The following is a 17663-nucleotide window of genomic DNA, read 5'->3' as shown; positions in this document are numbered from 1 at the left end:
TATAAAGACAAGTATATACCAATAGGGGCTTCACAGTGGTAAAGAATCCACCTACCAATGCCAGAGACACAGGGACACGCGTTTGATCCCTGGGTCAGGAAGATCTCCTGGAGAAGGAAATGGCAACCCACGCCAGTATTCTTGCCTGGAGAATCCCATGGATAGAGGAGCCTGGCAGGTTACAGTCCATGGCGTCACGAAGAGTCAGGCATGACTGAGCAACTAAGTACAAACAGATACACTAGAAAAAAAGAGGAAAAAGCTCAAATTCATCAGCCAAGTTCCTACCTTCAGAACCTAGAAAAAGAGGAGGAAAAAAAAAGTGAGCAGAAAGAAGAAAATAAAGACCAGAAATCAGTGAAATTGAAAACAGAAAAACTATAGAAAGTAAATAAAACAGAGCTGAGTTTTTTGAAAGTTATCAGTAATTTACAAACCTCTAGTAAGACTAACAAAGAAAAAACAAGTCACAAATTACCAACATCAGGAATGAAGCAAGGGTTGCCACCACTGACTGCAGACATAAAAAGAATAATTTCATAAAGGATACTATAAACAACTCCACACACATAATTTGACAACTTGGCACAAGATGGACCCACTTTCCCTAAAAAATACAAACTGCCACAACTCATTTGATAGGAAATAGATAAATTGACTAGCTCTACAACCATACAGAAGTCGAATTGTAATTAAAACAATTCCCCCACATAGAATCTCTGGGGCCAGACGATTTACTGGAGAATTCTACCAAATGTTCAAAGATAGATTAACTCCAATTATACACAGTCATGTCCAGAAAACAGAAGAAGGAACACTTCCCAACTCATTTCATAACAAGCTAGTATTACCCTTAAATGAAAACCAGACAAAGACAGTACCAAAAAAAGAAAGTTGTAAGCCTGTATCCCTTGTGAATATGGATGCAAAATTCCTTAGCAAAATATTATCAAATAGAATGAAACAATAAAGAAAATTATAAACCGTGACCAAATGGAGTTTATTCCAAGAATGCAAGCCTCATTCAATATTTGAAAATCAGTAATGGAATCAACTATGTTAATGGACTAAAGAAGAAAAAAAAATCACACGATCATATCAGTTGATACAGAAAAAGCATTTGACACAATTTAACACTCATAATAAGTTCCTCAGAGAAACTGGGATAGAGAACTTCCATAAGGTGATAAATTAACAAAAACACCCACAGCTAACTTTTTACTTAACAGGGAAAGACTAAATGTTTTTTCCCTAAGACTGGGAATAAGGCCAGTGTGTCCACTCAGTACACTTTCATGAATATAGTGCCAGACATTAGCCAGTGCAGTAGACAAGAGAAGGAAATAAAAGAAACAGTCCTTATTTGTAGATGACATGAATAGCTATTTAGAAAATCCCAAGGACTCTAAAAACTCCTAGGAATAAAAAAGTGCATTCAGCAAGGTTTTAGGATACAAGGGGAACATATAAAAATTAGTCATATTTCTATCTACTAGCAATGAACAGGTAGACACCAGGATTAAAAATATATCACTTAACATCACTCAAAAATGAAATACCTAGGTGTAAAGCTAACAAAACATGTATAGGACTTGTATGCTAAAAGAACACCATGCTGATGAAAGAAATCAAAGACCTAAATAGACAGACGTACCATGGACATGGATTGGAAGACCAAATGTTGTAAAGATGTCAGTTCTTTCCACACCAGTATACTAGATTAATCCCATTCTTATCGAAGTCCCAGAAAGATAGTTATAAACAGAGATAAGATTATCTTAAAATGTATATGGAAAGACAGTGAATCTAGAATAGCTAAGATGATTTTGAAAAAAGAGCAATAAAATAAAAAGAATCCATGCATGTGATTTCGAGGCTCATTATACAGCCATAATAATCAAGACTGTTTGCTGTTGGTAGAGGGTTAAACCACAAATCAGTGAAACAGGACAGTTGAGGTATAGGCTTGCACAAATAAACCTGACTGATTTTTGACAAAGATGCAAATGTAATTCAAGCAGAGAGGATAACCTTTTCAATAAATGGTGCTGGAGCAGGTGGACATCCACAGATTAAAAAAAAAGAAGAAAAACAACCTTAAGTCTTACATATTGTACAAAAATTAACTCAAAATGGAGCATGGACTTAGATGTAAAATGTAAAACTATAACTTTTAAAAATATATAGGGGGATAAACACAATGGAATATTACTTAGCCATAAAAAGGAACACATTTGAGTCCATTCTAATGAAGTGGATGAACCTAGAACCTATTATACAGAGTGAAGTAAGTCAGAAAGAGAAAGATAAACGTCGCATTCTAACGCATATATACGGAATCTAGAAAAATGGTACCGAAGAATTTATCTGCAGGGCAGCAATGGAGGAAACAGACACAGAGAACAGACTTACGGACATGGGGCGAGGGGAGGAGAGGGTGAGATGTATGGAAAGAGTAACATGGAAACTTACATTGCCATATGTAAAATAGATAGGCAACGGGAATTTTCTGTATGACTCAGAAAACTCAAACAGGGGCTCTGTATCAACCTAGAGGGGTGGGATGGGGAGGGAGATGAGAGGGAGTTTCAGAAGGGAGGGGATGTATGTATACCTATGGCTGATCCATGTTGAAGTTTGACAGAAAACAACAAACTTCTGTAAAGCAATTAACCTTCAATTAATAAATAAATAAAATTTTTAAAAATTTATGGAAAAAATACATAGGGGAAAGTCTTTTGGATCTAAGGTTAGCAAAGCCTTCTTAGAATTAGCACTGAAAGCACAGATCCATTAAAGGAAAATTAGGATTTCATCAAAATTAAACATGTTTGTGAAAGAGCCTGTTAGGAGGGTGAAAAGACAAGCCACAGATTGGGAGAAAGTATTCACAAACCATGTATCTAATGAAGATCTAGTATGTAGAACATAAAAAGAACACTCAAAACTCAACACTTAAAAAAGAAAACAATCCGATTATAATACGGACAGAAGACATGAACTGACATTTCACCAAAGTGGATGTACAGAGGGGAAATGAGCACAGAAAGGATGCCTGTCGTGAGCCATTAGAAAAAAGCAAATTAAAACCACAAAGAAATCACTCCACACCCATGAGGATGGCTGAAATAAAAGCACTGGCAACATCACAGGGACAAACCATTATCACTCTTATATGATTGGTGGGAGGGTAAAATGGTGTGATCAGCACATGAAATTTGGCATTTCTTAAAAAACCTAACATGCCACCGTGTGTGTTCAGTAGGTAAGTTGTGTCCGACTCTTTGCAACCCTGTGGACTGTAGCCCGCCTCTGCCCACGGAATTTTCCAGGCGAGAATACTCGAGTGGGTAGCCATTTCCTTCTCCAGGGATCTTCCAGACCCAGATATCCAACCTGCACAGGAGGACTCCTGTGTCTCCCATGTTGGCTGGTGGATTCTTTACCACCTGGGAAGCCCACGGCAACTGCCATACAACCCAGCGATTGCACTCAGGAGCATTTACCCCGGATAAATGAAGGCTTACACGCACACACACACGCATTTGTTGTACCATAATCAGTTCATAATAGCCCCAAACTAGAAACAACAATTGAGAGAAGAGTGAACTATTCGTGCATACAATAACCTGGAAACATTTCCTGAGAATCATTATGAGTGACACTGTTTCTACTGTTTCCCCATCTATTTCCCATGAAGTGATGGGACCGGATGCCGTGATCTTCATTTTCTGAATGTTGAGCTTTAAGCCAGCTTTTTCACTCTCCACTTTCAGTTTCATCAAGAGGCTTTTGAGTTCCTCTTCACTTTCTGCCGTAAGGGTGGTGTCATCTGCATATCTGAGGTTATTGATATTTCTCCCGGCAATCTTGATTCCAGCTTGTTTCTTCCAGTCCAGCGTTTCTCATGATGTACTCTGCATATAAGTTAAATAAACAGGGTGACAATGTACAGCCCCTCCTTTTCCTATTTGGAACCAGTCTGTTGTTCCATGTCCAGTTCTAACTGTTGCTTCCTGACCTGCATACAAATTTCTCAAGAGGCAGATCAGGTGGTCTGGTATTCCCATCTCTTTCAGAATTTTCCACAGTTTCTTGTGATCCACACAGTCAAAGGCTTTGGCATAGTCAGTAAAGCAGAAATAGATGTTTTTCTGGAACTCTCTTGCTTTTTCGATGATCCAGCAGATGTTGGCAATTTGATCTCTTGTTTCTCTGCCTTCTAAAACCAGCTTGAACATCAGGAAGTTCACGGTTCACATATTCCTGAAGCCTGGCTTGGAGAATTTTGAGCATTACTTTACTAGCGTGTGAGATGAGTGCAATTGTGCAGTAGTTTGAGCATTCTTTGGAATTGCCTTTCTTTGAGATTGGAATGAAAACTGACCTTTTCCAGTCCTGTGGCCACTGCTGAGTTTTTCAAACTTGCTGGCATATTGAGTGCAGCACTTTCACAGCATCATCTTTCAGGATTTGGAATAGCTCAACTAGAATTCTATCACCTCCACTAGCTTTGTTCGTAGTGATGCTTTCTAAGGCCCACTTAACTTCACATTCCAGGATGCCTGGCTCTAGGTCAGTGATCACACCATCATGATTATCTGGGTCGTGAAGATCTTTTTTGTACAGTTCTTCTGTGTATTCTTGCCATCTCTTCTTAATATCTTCTGCTTCTGTTAGGTCCATACAATTTCTGTCCTTTATTGAGCCCATCTTTGCATGAAATGTTCCTTTGATATCTCTGATTTTCTTGAAGAGATCTCTAGTCTTTCCCATTCTGTTGTTTTCGTCTCTTTCTTTGCATTGATCGCTAAAGAAGGCTTTCTTATTTCTTCTTGCTATTTTTTGGAACTCTGCATTCAGATGTTTATTTATATCTTTCCTTTTATCCTTTGCTTTTCACTTCTCTTCTTTTAACAGCTATTTGTAAGGCCTCCCCAGACAGCCATTTTGCTTTTCTGCATTTTTTTTCCAGGGGGATGGTCTTGATCCCTGTCTCCTATATAATGTCACGAACCTCATTCCATAGTTCTTCAGGCACTCTTATCTATCAGATCTAGGCCCTTAAATCTATTTCTCACTTCCACTGTATAATCATAAGGGATTTGATTTAGGTCATACCTGAATGGTCTAGTGGTTTTCCCTACTTTCTTCAATTTAAGTCTGAATTTGGCAATAAGGAGTTCATGATCTGAGCCACAGTCAGCTCCTGGTCTTGTTTTTGCTGACTGTATAGAGCTTCTCCATCTTTGGCTGCAAAGAATATAATCAATCTGATTTCAGTGTTGACCATCTGGTGATGTCCATGTGTAGAGTCTTCTCTTGTGTTGTTGGAAGAGGGTGTTTGCTATGACCAGTGCATTTTCTTGGCAAAACTCTTATTAGTCTTTGCCCTGCTTCATTCCATATTCCAAGGCCAAATTTGCCTGTTACTCCAGGTATTTCTTGACTTCCTACTTTTGCATTCCAGTCCCCTATAATGAAAAGGACATCTTTTTTGGGTGTTAGTTCTAAAAGGTCTTGTAGGTCTTCATAGAACCGTTCAACTTCAGCTTCTTCAGCGTTACTGGTTGGGGCATAGACTTGGATTACTGTGATATTGAATGGCTTGCCTTGGAAACAAACAGAGATCATTCTGTCGTTTTTGAGATTGCATCCAAGTACTGCATTTCGGACTCTTTTGTTGACCAAGATGGCTACTCCATATCTTCTGAGGGATTCCTGCCCGCAGTAGTAGATATAATGGTCATCTGAGTTAAATTCACCCATTCCAGTCCATTTGAGTTCGCTGATTCCTAGAATGTCAACATTCACTCTTGCCATCTCTTGTTTGACCACTTCCAATTTGCCTTGATTCATGGACCTGACATTCCAGGTTCCTATGCAATATTGATCTTTACAGCATCGGACCTTGCTTCTATCACCAGTCACATCCACAGCTGGGTATTCTTTTTGCTTTGGCTCCATCCCTTCATTCTTTCTGGAGTTATTTCTCCACTTATCTCCAGTAGCATATTGGGCACCTACTGACCGGGGGAGTTTCTCTTTCAGTATCCTATCATTTTTCCTTTTCATACTGTTCATGGGGTTCTCAAGGCAAGAATACTGAAGTGGTTTGCCATTCCCTTCTCCAGTGGACCACATTCTGTCAGATCTCTCCACCATGACCCGCCCATCTTGGGTTACCCCATGGGCATGGCTTAGTTTCATTGAGTTAGACAAGGCTGTGGTCGTAGTGTGATTAGATTGACTAGTTTTCTGTGAGTATGGTTTCAGCGTGTCTGCCCTCTGATGCCCTCTTGCAACACCTACCGTCTTACTTGGGTTTCTCTTACCTTGGGCGTTGGGTATCTCTTCACGGCTGCTCCAACAAAGCGCAGCCATTGCTCCTTACCTTGGACGAGGGGTATCTCCTCACTACCGCCCTTCCTGACCTTCAGTGTGGGATAGCTCCTCTAGGCCCTCCTGCACCCGCGCAGCCACGGCTCCTTGGACGTGGGGTTGGTCCTCCCAGTCACCACCCCTGGAAACAGTGTCAGACTTTATTTTTCTGGGCTCCAAAATCACTGCAGATGGTGATTGCAGCCACGAAATTAAAAGACGCTTACTCCTTGGAAGGAAAGTTATGACCAACCTAGATAGCATATTCAAAAGCAGAGACATTACTTTGCCAACAAAGGTTCGTCTAGTCAAGGCTGTGGTTTTTCCTATGGTCATGTATGGATGTGAGAGTTGGACTGTGAAGAAAGCTGAGCACCAAAGAATTGATGCTTTTGAACTGTGGTGTTGGAGAAGACTCTTAAGAGTCCTTTGGACTGCAAGGAGATCCAACCAATCCATTCTGAAGGAGATCAGCCCTGGGATTTCTTTGGAAGGAATGATGCTAAAGCTGAAACTCCAGTCCTTTGGCCACCTCATGGGAAGAGTTGACTCATTGGAAAAGACTCTGATGCTGGGAGGGATTGGGGGCAAGAGGAGAAGGGGACGACAGAGGATGAGATGTCTGGATGGCATCACTGACTCGATGGATGTGAGTCTCAGTGAACTCCGGGAGTTGGTGATGGACAGGGAGGCCTGGCGTGCTGCGATTCATGGGGTTGCAAAGAGTCGGACACGACTGAGCGACTGATCTGGTCTGATCTGATGATGAGTGAAAAGCAAGAACGTAACATACTCTAGGGTTCTGCTGATAGAACGTTCCTGAAAGGACAAAAATTGTAGAAACAGGAGGGATTAGAGGTATCTAGTAAAGCTGGGGCGGCCGAGGGAGCAGCTTGAAGGATGCTTATGGTGATAGGAAACATTCTTAACTGTGTCCGCTTCAGATCAATATCTTGCTTGTGACCTTGAGAGAAAGTGCTGCAAGATGTTACCATTGGGAGAAACACTCTAAAGGTTACATCTCTCTGTATCAGTTCTTGGAACTGCATGTGAATCTAACATCACCTCAAAATAAAAAATTTCAATTATTAAAATACTGAAAAACATCAAGTATAGCTACCTACAGCCACATACATGCATGCTGTAGTCGTAATACTGACTGGAGGAAGCCAGACACTAAAGAGTCTATGTGGTAAGACTCCATGTCCAAGAACAGGTGATGTGAGTCCACAGAGAAGTCAGAGGAATGGTTACGTACAGACTGGAAAACCACGTGAGAAGAGAGTTCAGGAATGACGAAAATGTGCTTTGAATTTTAAACTGGGTGGTGGTGATATGGTCCTATGCAAAAATTAAATGTGAAAAGTTTATCAACCAGATGTGATTACATAAATTATGATGTAATAAAAATAATAAAGAATGGATGAATAGGAAATGGACATGGAAGAGTGGAAGAGGACAGAGTGCATATATACCCTACTGTGTATAAAATACATAACTAATGAGAACCTACTGTATAGCACAAGGAGAAAAAAGAAGGACCCGTATGTGAAATAAATCACCAGTCCAAGTTCAATGCATCCAACAGGCGCTCAAAGCCCGTGCACTGGGACAACCCAGAGGGAGGGGATGGGGAGGGAGGTGGGAGGGGGTCCAGGATGGGGGCACATGGACACCCGTGGCTGATTCATGTTGGTCGGTCGGTTCAGTCGCTCAGTCGTGTCCGACTCTTTGCGACCCCGTGGACTGCACGTGCCATCTCGATGCATGGCAAAAACCACCACAACACTGTAAAGCAATTAGCCTCCAATTAAAATAAATTAATTAATTTTTAATAAAAAGAAGGACCCAAAGGGAATCCTGTGTAACAGGGAACACGAGTCACCGAAGGAGTGTGAGATGCGGCAAAGAAAGATAGGGGTCAGGCTGGGGAACTTGAACTTCATCCTGTGGGCATTGGGGAGGTATTTGAGACAGAAGAGTTCAGCGATCAGCTCTGCTCCAAGGGACCACGTCCCAGCACCACCCGGCAGCTACCACAAGGAGCTGAGTGCAGAGCCCTTGGGATACCAGAGGCCGCCCGGCATTTCCGGCTCCAGATTTGGGGCCGGATGCTAACTGAGAGGTGATCAGAACTGAGGACAAGCACAGCTGATGGAGCACAGGGCACTCTCATCCTTCGTCGTCAGCATCCCAGGACCCAGAATAAGACCCAGGACACTGGGGCCTGTTGGGAGCTCAGGGTCCGTGCAGGTGTCAGGGTGGCTGCCTCCCCTGCCGATCCCTGTGCGCGTGAAGTCTCGCTGCTCCAGATCCAGGTGCCACGATTGAGTTTACCATTCCCCACCCCCCAAACCAGCCTCCTCAGCTCATTTTCCTTTGTTTTACTAAATGGTTGGGGTTTTTTTTCTTCTTCCATTTTCTTCCAGAAAAATAAAAAGAAGAAAGGCAGAAAGGGGAAGAAGGATAAAGACCTGACTGTGGACAGGTGAGGGGTGCACCCTGGGGGCGGGCAACCCAGAGGAGAGCCCGGGACGTGGCTGGGTCCTCTCGGCCTGGCCTGGGAGAGGCACCGCCCCGCCCGGCTCTGCACCCTTCATACCCTTCAGCCTGGCAGAGCTGGTGGGCGAAGGCCCGGGACCACCCTGCAGTCCTGCACCCAGGCCGGCATCCTCAACTGGGGACGTGCAGACTTGGCCCCGTCACTTCTGAGGCCGTGTGACGTTTTAAGCTTTAAAATTCTTGGGGTTCTGAAGAAGTTTATTAAGAAATAGCATCCTGCTATAGCTTCTGAGGGAATTCTGAGACTTGAGGGCAGACACAGTTCTTATTCCCTGCCCGTCCCTGGGTCTGGCCACTGAGGCCCTTTATAAATGCTCCTCGAAGCCAAGGATGAGGACTCGTCACAAAGGGATGGTTCCATCTCCTTCAGCTTCGTTGGCTAAACTTTTATATTAATGGGTAATTGTAAAAGCTCACTTGAAGCTGAAATGGTCTTCAGTGCTTTAGCATTAGGAATAGTTGGGGCCCAGGTTTTCAAACATTTTCAAGGAGTTTAATTAAAATCCTCTCCAAGGGAACGGCAGGAATCATTTTGAATGCGTACACCTTTCTTCACCGTGGGTTTGTTAACAGGTGACAGGTGTTGCTCCCTGTTAGGTGTGTCCCTGGTTCCTCTTTGGACTTCGCAGGTGGCGCTCGTGGTAAAGAACCTGCCTGCCAATGCAGGAGACACAGGAGATGCAGGTTTGATCCCTAGGTTGGGAAGATTCCCTGGAGGAGGAAATGGCAGCCCACTCCAGTAGGCTTGCCTGGAGAACCCAGTGGACACATGAGCCTGGTAGGTTACAGTCCATGGGGTTGCAGATGAAGCAACTTAGCATGCACGCATGCTTGTTCCTCTCTGGGTGCAGTGATACAGTCCCAAACTCTACTTGAGAGAGGACCTGTGAGAGAGGAAGCCAGCCTGGGATCATCCATGTGGAAAGTGGGAACCAGAGCACCCCAGAGCTCACGCACGCCCTGGGCCCCCAGCAGGAAGCCTCTGCAGTGTCGCCCAGCCTGGGTGTGGCCTTGGCTCTGGGGAGAGACGGCTTCCTTAGGATGTCCCTGGAAAGAGGAGCTGCTGAGTTTCCATTGTTTGGGGAAAGGTTCAAGGTCAGGAGCGGTGGCTGACCGCTGCGCAGTCAGCATTCTGAGACACAGGCCCCCCAGTTCCTGGGGAGGCACCGCCTACTGGTGACTGATACTGATGCCTCCTGGGGACACAGGGACATCATGGTCCCTGACCTGGAGGAGGGTCCAGCCCCTGCCTACACGCGGAGCCCCCTCTGTCTTTAGTGACTCTCTCGTGTCCTTCCATCAGTCTTTCTGAGAAGATCCTGCTAAGTGTCTTATTGGATAACCACCCAGAGCTCACCTCGAATCTGCCAGTACAAGCCGACTACTAAGTTAACATTATCCACTCATGTTTAAAGAACCGCACGACTGAGTACAGCTCTGCCTTAACCACACAGGGCACACGAGTGCAGCTCGTGGACCATGTCTGTTAGACGATGAATGTGCTCTTGGCATATGTTTCTTTACAGTTGAACTGTCATAAATGGGCCACAAGCAATTCTCTAGTGAAATGAAGACCATTTTATGGTCTTTAAAAGTATTTTGTTCACTTTTATGCCCAAAAGTACAGAAATACCTAGTCATCTCATTCCTGGAAGACTTTTTATTTTATTTTTGAAAGCTTAATGACTTTAAGACTTAATGAATGTTACTCATTAAGTAGGATTCAGTTAGTGGGCTAGTTCTCCACCAAGACACTGTAAGACAACTTCTGTTTCTCTCACTGACTTAGCATAAACCTTAAATCAGCACTTTTACCACAGTTGATAAGATACATAGTTTTAGACTTTTTTTATTCCATAGCAAGAGTTGATTTCACTGGAAAGATCCAAATATAGGTTTGTGTTCCAGGCTTCTTAAGATATTAGGTTTTAATTATTTTAGTGAATCTTCTTCAATTTTATGTTAATATTTTAGACATATGTTTGTATTAAACAAATATTCGAGTTCAAACACTGCAACTTGTACTTCCTTGATATAGGTGAGATACATCATCCCAAATTCCATGTACAATGAAAACTTGCTTACTTCTTAGTGGAGAGCACACTATTTTAAATATATTTGATAGAATAAAATTTCAGTCAGCCAAAGGCTGGAGTCATTGAGTTAACATCTATCCCAATAGTATTTGGCTTGAATCTCAGGGATGTACTTGAGTATTTTTTTGAAATTTTAAACATTTAATTTTATATTGGAGTACCAATGTTGTAGTAGTTTCGGATGAAGAATGAAGGGCCTTAGCCACACATATACAGTATGTCCATTCTCCCCAAACTGCTCTCCCATCCAGGCTGGCACATAGCATTGAGTTCCTTGTGCTCTGCAGTAGGTCCTTGCTGGTTATCCATTTTGAATTGAGTCTTTTTTTAATAACACTAACTTGAATCATAGAACAAAGAACATTTTAGACATATCTACTGTTCTTCATTCTAATGAAAGACTAGGCTGAACCAAATAATAAGGCTCCTAGAAATGAAATGGGAAAAGATGAGACATCTCAGAGGACTATCAGTTCAGTTCAGTCGCTCAGTCGTGTCCAACTCTTTGCGACCCCATGAATCACAGCATGCCAGGCCTCCCTGTCCATCACCAACTCCCAGAGTTCACTCAAACTCATGTCCATCGAGTCGGTGATGCCATCCAGCCATCTCATCCTCTGTCATCCCCTTCTCCTCCTGCCCCCAATCCCTCCCAGCATCAGAGTCTTTTCCAATGAGTCAACTCTTCACGTGAGGTGGCCAAAGTATTGGGAGTTTCAGCTTTAGCATCATTCCTTCCAAAGAAATCCCAGGGCTGATCTCCTTCAGAATGGACTGGTTGGATCTCCTTGCAGTCCAAGGGACTCTCAAGAGTCTTCTCCAACACCACAGTTCAAAAGCATCAATTCTTTGGTGCTCAGCTTTCTTCACAGTCCAACTCTCACATCCATACATGACCATAGGAAAAACCATAGCCTTGACTAGATAAACCTTTGTTGGCAAAGTAATGTCTCTGCTTTTGAATATGCTGTCTGGACAGTATTTGAATGTGATTTATCAGAATTCCAGCAACCCAAGCCCCACTTAATTTCATTGGGAGTTTCATTCATTAAGTGGAATACTATCTTCATTTTTTTCCCCAATTAGTATAAATTGCCCATGTGCTGGCTACCTGCCCACACACCGCCCCCCACCCACCCCGCTTAGAGAAGTGATGTTGTCATCTGTAAACAGCAGAGAAGAGCTTAACATGTTCCTAAAGTATTACTACACTCACAGCTTTTGACATTTTGTCTTTCACATTAAAATGATTTCTGTTATAAGCCTTTGTTCCTTATAGATATTTCTTTTAAACTATTATGCTATGGAGTTAAAAGGAAACATCAATTTCATGAAGGATTAATGATCTACTACAGCTTGCAGATGCTAACTGAATATATAATTATGGGCCCATTACATTACTATTATTGGGTAATTTCTGACTCATATTTGTATCATTATGAAGGCTGAAGAAAGGGCAGACTTCAAGAGTTATAGCTGGTCTCAGATGCCCAAAGATATAATTCTTATTAATAGGAAATATCAGATATACCCATGGATGAGTGAAAGTATTGTTTTTAAAAAGCCTAATTCATCCCCAAATTGTGAAAAGGGTTCAAACATCAATTTATTTGTGTACATATGAACCTACTTTGAATTAGACCTGGTTAAAGTTTGCTACATTTGTGAGGATTAACATAAACACTGCAGATTTGATGTGTTTGCTCACGGAATTGATGGTCTTCTTTTTCCCCAGGACCATTGAGTCTCTGTATAAGGAACTCGTGGAAGAAGGCTTACTGATCCAGGCACTGAAAGTCAGCCTCTCAGATTACATTGGTAAAGTACACCAACAGAGACGCGTGTGTGTGTCACATACGTATGTCACCCCTTGGGGTTTAAGGACCCAACGGAGGGAAATACGTTTCATCTGCGTTTTATCCCAAGTCTGGCCCCTGGTGGCTTATAGTAAATGTTTGTTGGATTGAATTGGTTTGAGCTCTTCCTGCGCTGGGATCTAGTAGGGTTGACTGTCTCCCTTAATGTAGGAGAAGCAGATTTCCAAACCTACTAGCTGGGCTAGTAGGGCATTCTTTCTGGCTGAAGCTGAATTGAGGAAATGAAGAATTGTTCATGCTCTCATGATTATCAAAATGCCCTATAGGCAGCACCTGGTATTTCCAACACAGAGTCCTTTTAGGAGGAATTCCTTCCAGAATTCTATCTAGGGGCCACCATGGGAGTAATAGGGAGGAACGCGCTCAGCCACTCAGTCGTGTCTGACTCTTTGCAACCCCATGGACTGTAACCCACCAGCCTCCTCTGCCCGTGGAATTTTCCAGGCAAGAATACTGGAGTGGGTTGCCATTTCCTACTCCAGGGGATCTTCCCAACCCAGGGATTGAACCCACATCTCTTGCATCTCCTGAATTGGCAGGCAAGTTCTTTACCACTGAGCCACCTGGGAAGCCGCAGTTGGGAGGAATGAGGAGGGGACATTTACTATCACCGTCTTCAGCTGATGTCTCTCTCTTAATGTTTAAAAAAACAGGCCCAAGGACCTGAAAACGTATTTAAAGCTTAAAATCCTTCCCACCTCCTTCCACCCTAATATAAACCTCATGTTCACTTTTGTGAGTCTACAGTCAGCAAGAACATCCTCCCACAGAAACACACAAAGATAATCACACTCAAAAAATTTTATATCATACAGTTACTCAATATCTAGTTAATAATCAGTTTTTCCCGATAGTCCTATTAGTCCTTTGTAACTGTCTTTCTCAATCCAGAATACCGACCATGATCATGGAGGTGATGGTCGTATATCATTTTAGCCCTTTTCATTCCTTTGCATGTGTGCATGATAAGTTGCTCTCCGTCATGTCTGACTCTTTGCAGCCCTATGGACTGCAGCCCGCCAGGTTCCTCTGTTCATGGGATTTTCCAGGCAAGAATACTGAAGAGGGTTGCCCTTTCCTTCTCCAGGGGATCTTCCTGACTTGGGTCGAACCCACGTCTCCCACATTGGCAAGCACTCTTCAGAGCCAACAGGAAGCCCGTCATTCCTTTTGTCTGCAGCAGTTTACAGGCTTTTTCAGTCCTTCCCAACATTGACAGTTTTAAAGTGTCTGAGCTGTTTTACAGACTGTCTTTCAGCTGGTTTGGTTTGATGGTTTCCTCCTGACTTGATTCATGTTGAATGCTTTTTACAGGAAAAAAAAAAATTGGCAATATTGTGTCCTCCTCAGCCTTTCATGCTGAAGGCATATGATGAAGCTTTGTCCCATCACTGGTGATGTGAAGTTTCATCCCTGATGAAGCTTCCCCAGATCCCTCCATTGTAAAGCATCATTTTCCCCTTTATTATCAGTGATAATCTACGGGGGATCCTGGGGGCTCTGGAGATTCTGCTCCCAACCATATTAAAGGTTTTAGCATCCGCTGACGATCTTTGCCTGCATTGATGGTTGCTCTGGTGGTCGTAAAGTGGGTATGTTCTAGTTCTGTCTCCTCTTCTTTATTTATTAGGTACCATTTTTCTGGAAAAATTTCCCTCCCACCTTCCTTTTAAAATTGTTGTGGTATCAGTGTGGACACATGGACTCTTTTCTTTTTCTAATTGCGTTGTAACCCATATCCATGTGATTCATTCCAGTGTTTACAATGACCCAGTTTCAGCCTGCCAGAGCAAAAAGGCTAACATTTCCCTTGGATCAAAAATGATACTTTAATCCCTTTGAAATAGAGACACATTTCCTTCTTGGGCACTTGGAAGAACCTTCATTTTTCCTAATGTTATAAGATTTTACCAGGCTGTGTATTGAAATATGTATTGGGTTTCTATTTATTTCTTGTTTCTTCTTCAAATACTATAGGGTTTTTTCCTGGATTGTGTTGATTATGTTCTGTTAATTCTGTTTATATGAAAAAATACCTCTGTTAGCAGAAGTCTATCTCCTTACTTACAGTTGAGGTCTCAGTTCTGTCTGCTTTCTCCCTTCACATCATGTCTTTTATTGCTTCACTGAATCCCTGGTATTAGTACAGAGCCTGGCAGATGGTAGAGTCTTAAAGAATTGTTGTTATTCAGCTGCTAAGTCGTGTCTGACTCTTTGCGACCCCATGGACTGCAGCACTCCTGGCCTCCCTGGCCTCCACTATTTCCCAGAGTTTGCTCAAACTCATGTTGACTGAGTCAGTAATACCATCCAGCCATCTCATCCTCTGCTGCCCCCTTCTCCTCCTGCCCTCAGTCTTTCCCAGCATCAGGGTCTTTTCCAAAGAGTCAGCTCTTCACATCAGGTGGCCAAAGTATTAGAGTTTCGGCTCCAGCATAAATCGTTCCAGTGAATATTCAGGATTGATTTCCTTTAGTATTGACTGGTTTGATCTCCTTGCAGACTAAGGGCCTCTCAGAAGTCTTCTCCAGATCCACAATCCAAAAGCATCAGTTCTTCAGTGCTTAAAGAATTAATGGACATATTTCTCACCTTCTTACTGGTTTCCTATCCATCTTGGACTTTCTTAGTGATCTCTTTTGTCAGTTTCCGGGTAGCATCTTAAAGTTGCCTGAGGTCAAAGCAAATAGAAATCGGCCTCTGAAGCGTGACCTCAAATGAACATGACCCAGTCCAGCAAAACAGTCAAGCTGCCTCCAGGCTTGGCTCCCTCTTGCCTTTTCTATGTTTTTCTCATTTCTCCCCGTTAAGGTTCTTATCTTGGAAAGGTAGCAGTGGATCCTCCCAGATCCCCACATAAAATCTAGACAAAGCAACTAGATGGCAGAAGCCCATGGACATCATTTGCACCAAAACAAAATGAATGAAGTTTCCCCTCAAAGCCCAAAGTACAAGCCACTGGGGACAACAAACGAGAAGAACCCCAGAGTAGCCAGCAAGCACTCCCTGGAGAGCAGAGCGCGACCACGGTAGTAACTGCAGGTGGAACCGGGAGGAGTTTGCCCACTGCATCAGCAAAGGCCTGACAACGGACAGCCTCAGAAAGTCTGAGCAGCTGCGACAGTCCAGCCGCCAGATGCTCTTGAAGTTGACCCTTCGAAGACAGGGCCTTATACTGCAAGGAAGCTCTTGGGAGTAGAACTGAACTGGAACCACTGAACAGGAACAGTAGAGATGAAGAAGAGGAAAGATCCAGAATAAACTGGGGGAGGGCAGCAGAGCCAGGACATCACAAGAAGCAAGCCACCATACTAATAACAGATATGAAAACTACAGAAGGCAAGGGCTCTCTGGGATTTAAAAAGCTACCCTGACCCCAACTATCTCCTCAGCATACAGGAATATTAGCTCATATATTTAAGCAATGAAAAGTTCAAGGTCAAAGCCCATGCAAAGCTTCTACTAAAAAAAAGGAAGAATAAGGAGCAGAGTAACATCACAGAGATACTCATAGAACAGACATACCTGGAATCTACTCTTGCAAACCAAGCAAATAAACATTAAGGAAATTACAGAAGGGATTTATAGAAGATATGTAAGAATACACAAAATGGAATTAGAAAAATGCAGAAATGAGTCGGAAAAAATGGAGTATTTTTAAGGGGAAAAATCGTTTTAGGAGAAAACTAAATTACAGTGAATACAAGAATGAATAAAGTCAACAAACCAAGCTTTAAGAGAAATGAAATGTGAAAGGCAGAAATTTTTAAAATAAAACTAGAAATGAAAAGTGAGATTAAAAGCTTTACAAAGAAAGCAACAAATACTAAAGGTAGGCAAAGAAAATCCACATCCCTGAAGAGGAAAACCAAAGCAAAGGAAGAGAGCACACACTGAGAAGTTTTATTCATGAAAAATTTCCCTAAACAGAAGCGCAAACCGCATAATGGGTGATGATACTTTGTATGTGGAACCATCACCTCCAATGGGCCAACACCAAGACGTATTCTAATAAAAGTGCCAGACGTAGGGAAGGAGAAAAACCTCTGGGCATTACCCCTCTCCTTTTCTGGCTCAAACCTGGGCAAGCAGGGCAAGTGGTCTGTGCCTCGCCAGTTCCCCATCCAGGCTGGAGTTGTTTGGGGGGGTTAACATGTAACCCACTCCAGTGTTCTTGCCTGGAGAATCCCAGGGATGGGGGAGCCTGGTGGGCTGCTGTCTATGGGATCGCACAGAGTCAGACACGACTGAAGCGACTTAGCAGCAGCAGCAGCAGCAGCAGCATGTGTAATTCCACTCTCTTCTCAACACCACGCAAATCCCAGAACCCACTAGAGTCATAGCAGCTAGGACTGAAAGAGACTCAGAAGAGAGGACATTCAACTTCGTCATGTCTGGCCCGCCAAGGCTCAGCTCCCAACCCTCCCCCCTGCCACTGCCTGGTTCTTTGCTGTGCCCCTCCACATCTGCCCAGCTCTGAGCACTGGCCCTGTGCCCGAAAGCCAGCTCCCACCGTAAGCTCAGGTATGCCAGAGAGAGCGTGTTTCCTTACCCTTTATATCACTGTCATTTAGCATCACAGCTGCTAGGCTGCCAAGGTTATTCAAATTCAGTCCTTCTTACAGTGACAGACTTTATTTTCTTGGGCTCCAAAATCACCGCAGATGGTGACTGCAGCCATGAGATTAAAAGATGCTTGCTCCTTGGAAGAAAAGTCATGACCAACCTAGACAGTGTATTAAAAAGC

At 43.1% G+C, this 17663-nt stretch overlaps 1 protein-coding gene across 4 annotated transcripts in view; it reads left to right on the top strand.

Moving 5' to 3' along the window:
• Positions 1-17663, top strand: part of IQCA1 (IQ motif containing with AAA domain 1) — a 188575-nt gene that overhangs the window by 123725 nt on the left and 47187 nt on the right. For all 4 annotated transcript variants that reach the window (NM_001206547.1, XM_010803867.4, XM_015467211.3 and 1 more), the window contains 2 exons: positions 8811-8869; positions 12775-12857. In NM_001206547.1, the coding sequence (NP_001193476.1) occupies positions 8811-8869; positions 12775-12857 (142 nt within the window). The remainder of the gene's footprint in view (positions 1-8810; positions 8870-12774; positions 12858-17663) is intronic.

The sequence above is a fragment of the Bos taurus genome, chromosome 3 (genome assembly GCF_002263795.3).
Source record: "Bos taurus isolate L1 Dominette 01449 registration number 42190680 breed Hereford chromosome 3, ARS-UCD2.0, whole genome shotgun sequence".
In the NCBI taxonomy this organism is placed as follows: domain Eukaryota; kingdom Metazoa; phylum Chordata; class Mammalia; order Artiodactyla; family Bovidae; genus Bos; species Bos taurus.
This window is presented reverse-complemented; position numbering and strand designations above follow the sequence as displayed.